This window comes from Terrapene carolina, unplaced genomic scaffold (assembly GCF_002925995.2).
Source record: "Terrapene carolina triunguis isolate 2854851 unplaced genomic scaffold, T_m_triunguis-2.0 Scaffold179, whole genome shotgun sequence".
Taxonomy (NCBI): domain Eukaryota; kingdom Metazoa; phylum Chordata; order Testudines; family Emydidae; genus Terrapene; species Terrapene triunguis.
The window spans coordinates 14,718,463-14,729,561 of NW_020664530.1; the positions used below are offsets into that span (position 1 = coordinate 14,718,463).

At 38.4% G+C, this 11,099-nt stretch overlaps 1 protein-coding gene across 1 annotated transcript; it reads left to right on the plus strand.

Annotated features, from left to right (window-relative positions):
- Positions 1–9,724: 9,724 nt before the first annotated feature.
- LOC113407000 (putative protein FAM10A4) lies at positions 9,725–10,693 on the plus strand. The gene has a single exon (XM_026654034.1). It carries the CDS (start codon positions 9,725–9,727, stop codon positions 10,691–10,693), a length of 969 nt encoding a protein of 322 aa, XP_026509819.1.
- Positions 10,694–11,099: the final 406 nt, after the last annotated feature.

An 11,099-nucleotide genomic window follows, 5' to 3' on the forward strand; every position in this document is an offset into this window, starting at 1 on the left:
GGGCACAACCCATATAGAATTAACTGTAGGAAGTGGAAGGTTCAGCAATATGACTTTAGATTTTGTCAGACTGTTTTTTACAGCTTAAGAAATATTTACTTTTTTGAAAGACTGAATGAAAACAAAAAACAGCATCGACTTGACCTCTGGGAACTAAATATAGGCAGGTGCTAGGCAAGCTTCCACTTCCCCATAGCTATGTCTGGGAATATAAATTTTAACAGGATATGCACAATTCTGGGCTTCTCTTTGACAGAAATATGTGCAAACTAAATTTGCGATCAACATGGGTGAATATTTAAAGGTTCGGTTCTATTTGGAGAGGCATCCAAAAATTCAGACACTTAAATAAGTAATCCAAGCTGAGACTCTTACAGAGTCATAGTTTATCATGACCTCGGGTACTGTCTACTTATTCCTGAAGTAGAATTCATATGAAAATAACCTAGCTAATGGTGTTTCGGCACTTCAGCTTCTGATATCAACAAGAGGAACATAGTGCAAATGCAAACACAAATAAAAGAAACCAAAATAGAAACTGTATATTCATCTTCTGAAATAAATAAATGGAGCACTTTGAATTTGGGGTGAAAGGTTCTGATGTTATGTCAGCTTGTTCACTCAACTCCAGTTAGGTTAAATGTACCAAACATATTGCCACTTGTGATCAGAGTCATGATTTCAACTCAGATTTCCAGAATAAAAGGCTACTGAAGTAACTATCTTTGGCCATGTAGGTCCCATAGGTAGGTACTATATCCTTTCTGCCCATCCTGTAAATACACATTTTTATGTAAATCAATAGGACTTCCACCAAAGGTTGAAGGAAGCATATGACTTTTAGATCTCAAGGATTTTGGGGAACCATCTGCAGCTTATCTTTTATCTACAAAACATTTGAAAAGTTTCTTGTTTTCACTCTACTTTGTTTCTATTGTTTTTTCCAATGCCTCCAACAATTTTGTTACTGTATTCTTAATAATTTCATTTGAAAATATATAAAACATTTCTTCTCATACCACACTGTTCAAATTGTTCCCTAAGAGTTGTGTATTGAATTACAAGAAAAAACATAATTTCAGGGAAATTAAACACCACTATTAACAATAAATTGGACCTCATTACATTTTCATAAGCCTTGATTTACGATGATTATAAAATTATAGTTTAATTGCTGTGGGTGTAAATGTTTTCTTCTTGGATATTATTGGTTTCCTACCACCCCCCATGTCCTCTCAAAGAACAGCATAGTTAGTAAATTATAGGTGCCTAATAAACTGCTTGTTTCTTATGTACATATTAAGTTAATAGATGACTAGTAAGAATATGAGATGCCCATTAGTTTAATTATTTTAATTAATTAATTTAGGGGTAGCGTTTCTTTGAATAGAATCTTATGCTATCCATTTGAATGCTACCAACTATATGCATGCATGTATTATAAAAGAATAGCGCAATCACTTCTACACCAAAAAGTCAAACACCCCATTCTCTTGCATGCTCCATTTTGTGAGTACACTGCGGCTGTCAAAAAGAGTGACTTTAATATTTAAAACAAAATATTCCTCCCCATTCACAACTTCTCCAAAAGAAGTCTTATCTATTTCCATATGCTCTTTTGTTACAAAGAGAAGTTAAAATAATGTATTGAAAAGAATCTCATTGACATATTAGGCAGTAGAAAATACTTCAAGCACAAAAGTCATGATGCCCTTGAATCTGTAATGCCATCTCTCGTGAGGCATAAAGGCACAGATCCTCAAAAGGTATTTCAGTGACTATCTCCCACTGAAGTCAATGGCAGTTAGGAACCTAAATACTTTTGAGGATCTGGGTCTAAAAGCCTTCAACTCCTATTTAGTACATTGGTAGCTGAGATCTCCACAACTGCCAGGAGGTTCTCAGCATCTATCAGATTGGGCCCAAAGGTAACATTCAGAACCAGATCACTTCCACCATTTGCTTTTTCTTTTTATTGTTGTTTTAGCCAATGATTAACCCTCAAATACAAAGAAATATAGAGCATGGGGACACCAAATGGACACTTTCAAAATAACAGTTTGAGCATCAAAGAGGCCTGATGCTGCAGACATTAATGCAAATATCCTTCGCAATGATTAGTCCCAATGGAATCAATAGGATTACTCACATGAGTGGGTTTGGAAGAATGGGTCTTTAGAGGGGAGGAGGAGGAGAAAACAGCATATGAATGCAGCTCCTGGAGAACATTTTACAATGAGTGTTTTTTCTTTTCTTGAGCATAAAAATGACAGTCAAAAGAGGTCAAAATATGAGGTGAGTCCCCCAATAATTCATTTCAAGGCTTTGTTAGTAACAGAGAGAAGAAGTTCGAAGAGTAGAAGAGTATGGATTCAGTTGCAGACCTTTTCCCAGTTCTTTTCTTTTTCTTAACTGTTTAAATATGACCAGTTAGAGAAAGGAGGATATATGAATTTGTAGGCTCAGAACAAACGTCTATGTTGTAATTTATTTTTGCTTTTTCTAAGTGATGTGCCAGTGTAATTTACGTCAGAGCCTTGCACTGCTCTTAATAGTGGACAAAACTCTTGTTGACCTCAATGAAAATTGGTCGTGTGGACAGAGATTGATAAAGAGTCCCTAATTCAGCAAAGCACTTAAGCATGTGGTTAACTTTAAGCATGTGATTAAGTCTATCTCCATTCATCAAAGCATTTAAGCACGTGCTTGACTTTGTTGGGACTTAAGCACATGCTTAAGTACTTTGCTATGTATGGATGCACTAAGTACATGCTTAACTTATAATATGTAAATCAAACTGTATGTGCCAGGCCCCGATCAAAAGATCATTGAAGTCAAGGATCATCACCTATTAACTTCAGTGGGCTTTGGACCAGGGTCTGAGAGTGAAAGTGCATTAAGAATATACCTAAAGATATTCATACCCCTTATTGCTTGGTATGCTCTTTCTATTGGTGTAAAGACTACCTTACAGCAATATATAGCTTATTTTGCTGTCCATATTGGAATAAGCTATATTGTTATAGTCATGTCCACACCAGGGTTATTTTTGCTCCTTTAAGTGGTCTAATTAGTGCAGCAAAGCATTCCAGTGTAGACAAACCTGAAACTACATAAATTAAGTTAATTAAGACACTTAGAATTTACAATTTGACTCAATCTTCCCTAATTATGCTAGCCTCTTGTAGCAATATTCCCACTGTTTTGTGATTGTAGACAATTTCTTCCTTAGGTTCATTGATTTTTATCTTTATAATTATACATGATGGGCCTGACCCTCAGCTAGCGTATACTGGTCTACATCCATTAATTTCAGTGGACCTATGGCTGATTTACACCAACAGAGGAACAGGGTTGCTATTTCCTTCTTTTTCTTCTTACATATAATTATTTTTTAAAAATACTGTCCTCCAACCTGAAAAAAAAATTCTTCCTGGCAGGTTGAATTCCATTCAATAACACCAAGTTCTTCTTTTTAAATAAATAAATCACTCAATCAAATAAATACATAAAATATAAGATTCCTCTCTAGCATCAGGGCATGTGAAGTTTTGAATGGCTAGTTCTGTATGTGCTCCACTGCCATTTCATACCATGCAGATGCACACACACATATGGAAAAATAAGGGAAAGGAAGTTCATCATCAAAATGAAATATTTGTTTCTGTGCTGTGTGTTAGAGAACCTTAGCCCAGAACCTTATTGGGGGAACTCTTGGCCCCACTAAAGTCACTAAGAGTTTTCAAATTGATTTCAGTGAGGCCAGGATTTCACCAAGCAGACCACATCGTGCCCATATCTCAGTATCTAGAGTATTTCCAAGCAGATTCTCCGCAGGAATAAAGGCCATGTAATGTCGCCTCACTCACAGTGCTATATCACTGGAAACTAAGCTATTCAATGACCCATTTCATTTTGGTCACTGTTACATGTCTGTCAGAATACAATGTTTCAAGGACTTCCATAAGTCACCTTGAAAAGGTTTAGTAGAGCTTAAAAATGGCACCTTCTCAAAACAATTCAATTTAGGAAAGACCATATTATTCTAATGCCTTGATTTGGTTTTGCTACTATTTTTTATTTTTGTATAACAATTTTTACTCTGTTCTGAAGGTGCTATATGAGCATTTAGCTTCCACATTGTTGATACAGGAGAATTTTGGTTTTTCATAGTCTAGTTATCCTACATATGGACATTTTGTAATATTTAAGTGGAAAAGTTATATGTAGGCTGATGAGATCCGTCGATTGTCCAGGGATTGAATCTTTGGATCTTCTTGAATTTTTGTTTGTATATTTTAGAGGCAATTTCATAAATTCTTTTGTGAATTTGTTTAATAAAATATAAAATAAAAATAAATTAAAAATAAATTAAACAATTAAAGCAAATGTCCTTTCAAATTGTTGTGCATTGTATAGACAAAAAGATAAAAGCAATCATTTGTGGTATTACAATTTTTTATCTCTGCATTCCTTTCTGAAGTGACATGCACCCAGTCAATATGGGGATAGTTGAAATGCTCCATTATTATTGAGTTTTCTATTTTTATGCTTCTCGAATCTCCTAGAGCATTTCACAATCATCATCACCATCCTGGTCATGTGGTTGGTAATACAGCCCTACTTCTATATTCTTATTATTCAAGCATGGAATTAGATTCTATGGTAGAGTTTGATTCATTTAAGATTTTTACTATATTTGACTCTAGGCTTTCTTTCACATATAGTGCCAATCCCTGACTGGCATGACCTATTCTGTCATTCCTATATATTTTGTACCCTGGTATTACTGTGTCCGATTGATTATCATCATTTCACTAAGTTTCTGTGATACCTATTATATCAATATCCTCGTTTAATATCAGGCACTCAAGTTCACTCATCTTAGTATTTAGACTTGTAACATTTGTATGTAAAACTAAATTCCATAAGCACTCCCTTTACCATAAAGTTCCTTATGAGAGTAAGAGAGAAAAATTACTTACATAGTTAAGTGTTGCACAACCCCAATGAGCAGATTTCACACTTGTTACAGAGTAGGAAAAATAATGGCAATTTACATCTGTAGAAAAAAATAATATTTGTGAATACAGAAATTGTTCAACTGGAAATTGCAAATATTAATTCCCAACTTTTAAGAAACACATGGTGGAAGGTGGCAAACTTTTCAGTGTTTCTTGCATCTGGTTGGGCTAGATATACCACTAAAATCTTCAAAAGTGTAGATGTGCTTGACAATGAAAACTAAGGAGAAAGAAGGATTAAAACATTTTTGAGCCATGAAAAAGAGTTTGCTTTGAGACCACATCTAACAATCGGGAAAGATAATGGTCTTTTTTTTCAAAACAGGTTTGCCCTGACAGCATGTGTTAGAAGGTTTTAAGGCATTAATAAAGACCATTCAATCTAACTAGCTTTTATAAACTTCCATTTGTAAATGTTCCATTGCCTACTGATGCCAGCTAATTGTTCCTTTAATAATGCAATGTTTTTGCTTAAGTAATCTTGCCTGGATAGCCATTATACAGCTATGATGATTCTCTGTAGGCTAAATGTACTTTCTGATATATATCCTGATTTTTTTCCCCATTGCTTTTCATTCTACTATCTCTGCATTGATCACTTAAACCTCTGGAGACTCTATATTTGCATTTTTCACTTACAATAGATTTGTCATGCATGATTACCACTGTTTTTCTAGTCTTCCTCTAATGAGGATACTACTTGGTAATACTAATTTCTTCCTCCATCAACTGGTTGATAAATATGCATTTGTTGTGTGCCTAAAACCTCTACTGATTAGATTTACAATTTTGGGTGTACAAGGAAGGCATTATCAAGTCTGTAATTTCAAAGGTGTTTCTGAAATTGTATTTAATTTGGGATTATCTCCAAGATTCATATTATACATGCAATATAGATTTTTCCCATAATGTTGTCCTCATTAATCCTTTGTTTCCTGTCACTGGGGGAGTCAGAGATACAGCCCTGAGTTTTCATTAATGACTAGTGATTTTGTATGCCTCAGTTTTGGAGTGCCCAACTTGATATACCTTAAAGGAGCTTGATTTTTCAGTGGACTGATGGTGATTTAAATAGGGTTGCCAACTTTCTAATCACACAAAACTGAACACTTTAGCCCCGCCCTTTCCCTGAAGCCGTGCCCTCCCCCCCCCCCTTTACTGCATTCCCCGTCCCTCGGTGGCTCACTCTCCCCCACTTTCACTGGGCTGGGGTGAGGGCTTTAACTGGGAGTGCAGGCTCCAGGGTGGGATCAGAAATGAGGGGTTCAGGGTATGAAAGGGGGCTCTAGGCTGGGGGTTGGGGTGTGGGAGGGGGTGAGGGCTACAGCTGGGGGTGTGGCCTGTAGGGCAGGACCAGGGATGAAGGGTATGGGGTTCATGAGGGGGCTCCAGTCTGGGGGTGGGGCGGAGGGGTTCAGGTTGTGGGAGGGTGCTCTGGGCTGGGACAGGGGGTTGGGGTGCAGAGGTGCATGAGGGATGCATCTGGTGGTGCAGGCTCTGTGGTGGGGCTGGGGTGAGGGGTTTGGGGTGCAGGAGGGGGCTCCAGGTTTTGGGGGGCTCAGGGCTGGGGCAGGGGGTTGGGGCTCGGGTTTGGGGCACAGGCTTACCTCCGATGGCTCCTGGTCAGCAGCTCTGCAAGAGGGCTCAGGCAGGCTTCCTGCCTGTCCTGGTTCCACGCTGCGCCCAGGAAGCAGCCAGCACCAGGTCCGGCTCCTAGGCAGAGGTGAGGCAGGCGGCTCTGCGTGCTGCTCTCGCCCACAGACACCACCCCCACAGCTCCCATTGGCCATGGTTCCTGTACAATGGGAGTGCGGAGTCGGTGCTTGAGAAGGGGGCAGTGCACGGAGCCCCATGTCCCCCCTACCTGGGAGCCGGACCTGCTGGCCACTTCTGGAGCGCAGTGCAGAGCCAGGACAGGCAGGGACTAGCCTTCCTTAGCTTTGCAGCACTGCAAACTGGACTTTTAACTGCCCAGTCAGCGGTGCTGACCAGAGCTGCCAGGGTCCCTTTTTGACTGGGTGTTCACCCTAGATGTATACCATTAGAAGATCTGGCCTACCATGCATGGAGAAAGGACAGAGGGTAAAATTATCAAAAGTGCTGTAGTGATTTGGGAGCTGAAGTCCCCTTTCAGACGTGACTTAGGCACTTAGAAGCCAAAATCTAATTCAAAGTGCATTGGACTTAGAGGTTTACCTACTTAGTTCTTTTGTAAATCCCTTAGGCACCTATAGTCATGTTAAAGGTTTAACCATTGCCCTTTCATTTAAGTTAGCTATAAGAGACCATTAAGACCAAAACAAAGGGGTTTATGAGTCTGCTCAGGAATTTGAATGATCTGGATGGAGGGTGTGTGTGTGTGTGAGAGAGAGAGAGAGCGAGAACAGAAAGCAACTACCTCCTGTTGTTTGGTCCCTCTTGTATTCAAAGAAACAAAACCTCATACATGCTTTTTAAACAGAGAAAGAAGATTGCATCAAAGGTAGCAGACTCCATCAATTTCTCCTCCTGATCCGAACAGCCTACAAGACCCTGAATTTTGGCTAGCAACTCATGTAGGTACCTAAATACATTTGTAAATCTGGCCCTAAGTCACTTCTGAAAATGAGATTTAGGCTTTTAAGTCATGTAGGTATTGAAAATTTTACTCAGATTAAATGATATAATAGGTCTTTTTCATCTCTAAGTACTGTGCTCCTATGAGTTGTGCTAACATTTTTCTATTAAAACTCAAGCTTTAGAAATTGAGAACTCTTGTTAGGGAAAAAATCATTCTGGATGAGCCCTTAATGTTGAGTTGCTTTTTAAAAATCATTGCTGAGAGAGGTGAGTTTCATCTATGGCATTTTGCAAATCTTCAGAGAAAAGCCAAATAAACTACAAATTAGACACTATCTAATAATTCCTGGTATATTCCATGGCATATTTCATGAACACTACCAGTATATGTACTAGGTCTCATGAATCAACATTATAGTAAAATATAATTTTCACCCTGTTCTGCAACAGAAAATATGAAGTTTTTATCTTCCTAAATTATAGTGTTATTATTTGTTTCTTGATTTTCAGAATGAAGAGTTTTCCTCCATTAACTCTCTTGTGTAAAGTATACAGTTTGAAGGGGCTAGTTTTGCAAGCTGTGATAGGGCCAAGTTTAAATTATTTGGACATCAGTGAAAACTGGAATTTATCCAGGTATTTCCACCCCCTCTCCCCATGCTTAAAATCTTAGGAGATGTGATGACAAGATTTTATTTATTCACAAACAAATTCCACAATAATTAAATATAAAAGTGTAATAAAAAGGATTTGAGAGTGTGGGGAAAAGAAGATTGTGTCATTGCAAATTGAGTTGCCCATGTTTATATTTAGGCCTGTGGTTAAGTATTTTGCTGAAATGGGACCTAAAACAGGAAAGTAGCTTATAGGATGTATTAGCCTAAATTTCAAGGTCATTTCTTATCCTCCTTTATCTATTTACCTCATTAGCATTTTCCATTTAAAAACAAAACAAAAAAGACAAGGCACAATCACTAAGCATTTTTATTAGTTAGATGCCATGTTATTAGTTGATAAAACATTCAAAGCTGACTAATCACACAAACTATCAAAGGCTGATTTTTACATGTATAATGTTGATTTTGATTGGAACATTTTCTTTTGCTGGAGAAAGGTTGTGTGTGTGTGTGTGTGTGTGTGAGAGAGAGAGAGAGAGAGAAGTAAATCTAGCACAAACCTCAACTACTGTGGGCCCAGTGCAGGATGTTGTTTCTTTGGATCTATGAAAATTTCCTCTTCTTATTAACCAGATAGACCAAGTGAAGTGTATAGATAAAAATTCAAAGTTGCTCAATATTGGGTCTGTCACTGCAGAGAAGAGCTCAGTGGCCCACAATATAAATAAGTTTGGGTTAAAGTATAATTATAGTCACACCTGAAACAAAATGCACTTGAGTCAATGGGAATTTTGACTGTGTGAGGACTGCAGGATTACTCAATCTGCTTAAGCACAATAGGTGCCTAACTGTTGTTGAAAGTCAATGGGAGTTGGGCACCTAGCTCACTTACGCTCTTCACTCCTTATCATTAAAAACTGCAACAGAGAACCTGGGGATTGCTCCTTCTGTCTCCTAACCTTACAGTCAGGATGATCTTCTCTTCCCACTAGATAAAGGCAGTTTGAAAGTCTCTTACATAAGATTCTCTCTAAACCAGAAAAAATGCCAGACATTGGGTACTAGACAATGATAAAGCTATTTAATTAGGAAATCCATTTTAATTGTAGAGATAATAAAATCCCAGTGTTAAAAACATGAAACATACTGTATAGCAGGCACATCTGTCATCTGTGCACATATTGTACTTAGTCCTGGGCATTTATATACTTATATTTAAAACATTTTAAAAAATGATACAAAATAATGAGAAAAATACAGTTAGGTTTTTATGCTATTATATCAGAACTGATTATATTATCAGAACTTGCATGTATTATGACATTAATCCACAGTGTTAGAGTACAGCTTTTTAACCACTGGCATCATTATACTAGAGCACGGGAAAGCTACAGGTTGTTCTGCTCATTTGCAGCTCCATAGTGATTTTCTCTTCTGAAGAGCTTACTGTTTAATTCATCTCTCTCTGGTTACAAGCAGAACAGCAACCTGCCAATTCCTCTATACTGTGCGGGTCAGGGTGTCATGGATCTTAGGAGACTGAAAAAACTGCAGGCCCTGGTGCATTTATACAGACAGGATCCAGACCTCCTGAGGGCTAAGCAGCTAAGTTTACTGTGTGACAATGTGAAGATCATAGGAGATCCCATATCTCTTCTTCAATGCAATACCTCTGTAGAGAAGACAGCCGAGGAGGAGGAGGAATCGCCAGAGGCAGCTGAGAGTGAGGAGAGTGATTTGGAAATTGAGGATGATGGTGTTATTGAACCAGATCTGGATGATCCCCAAGGGATGGGAGATGAATATTTGGAAATAACAAATGAGATGATAGAGCAGGTCAATGAAAAGAGGGAACACACCTTTGCCGCCCTGAATGAAGGTGAATTTCAGAAAGCCATTGATTTGTTCACGGATGCTATCAGGCTGAATCCTCACTTCAACCTCTTGTACATTAACCGAGCCAGTGTCTTTGTGAAACTACAGAAGCTGAATGCTGCCATTAGAGCCTGTGACAGAGCCTGTGAGCTTAACCCCAATTCAGCAGAGTCTTACAAGTGGAGAAGGCAAGCACACATGCTCCTGGGGCATTGGGAGGAGGCAGCCCAAGACTTTACCTTGGCATGTCAACTGGATTACAATGAAGACACTAATGCCATGTTAAAGAAGGTGCAACCAAGGGCTGGGAAGATTGCTGCACATCAGGAGCAGTATGAGCAAATACGTGAGTTAAGGGAGATACAGGAAAGGATGGAGAGGGTGAAATTGGCCTTGGAAGAGGAAGAAAGAATCCAGAGAGAGGAAAATTATTGGCAGGACATTATTAGAAAAAGTCACAGACAGCTGACATTTTTCATAACCTTACTAGATCCAAAAGTTCTGATTGCTTTCCTGGATGTAGTCTGGAACCCAAAAAACATTTACAAATACCGTGACACACAAAAGTTAATAAAGCTTACCTGCAAAACAGGACTGAATGTGGTCATCCAGAAATGACCTATTATTCAAATTAAAACCACAACCTGTGACGTGATGTGTGCATTCCTTTTCTAGTTTTATTTGCTTCAGTTTTATTTATAATGAGAACTCTCACTTTTGGCTTTCTGTGAGCCAGAAGAAAATGTTTCTGGGGGCAAATAGCAAAGTAACTCCATTCCCTTAAGCATGCATTGTTGCAATGCAACAATGACTTGACTTAGGAGATGGGTTTCTGTATGGGAGAGCAATCATGTAGAATAGCAACTGAGTGTACAAGACAATGAATTTTAATACTCCAGATTATAACAAAACTGGCGGAACTATGGGGAGGTAAATAGGAGCTGATGATGACGGCAATCCACGAAGATATGTCTTGAACATTTAAGATGTTTTATCCAAGTTTGAATATGTCCACACCCTGTGA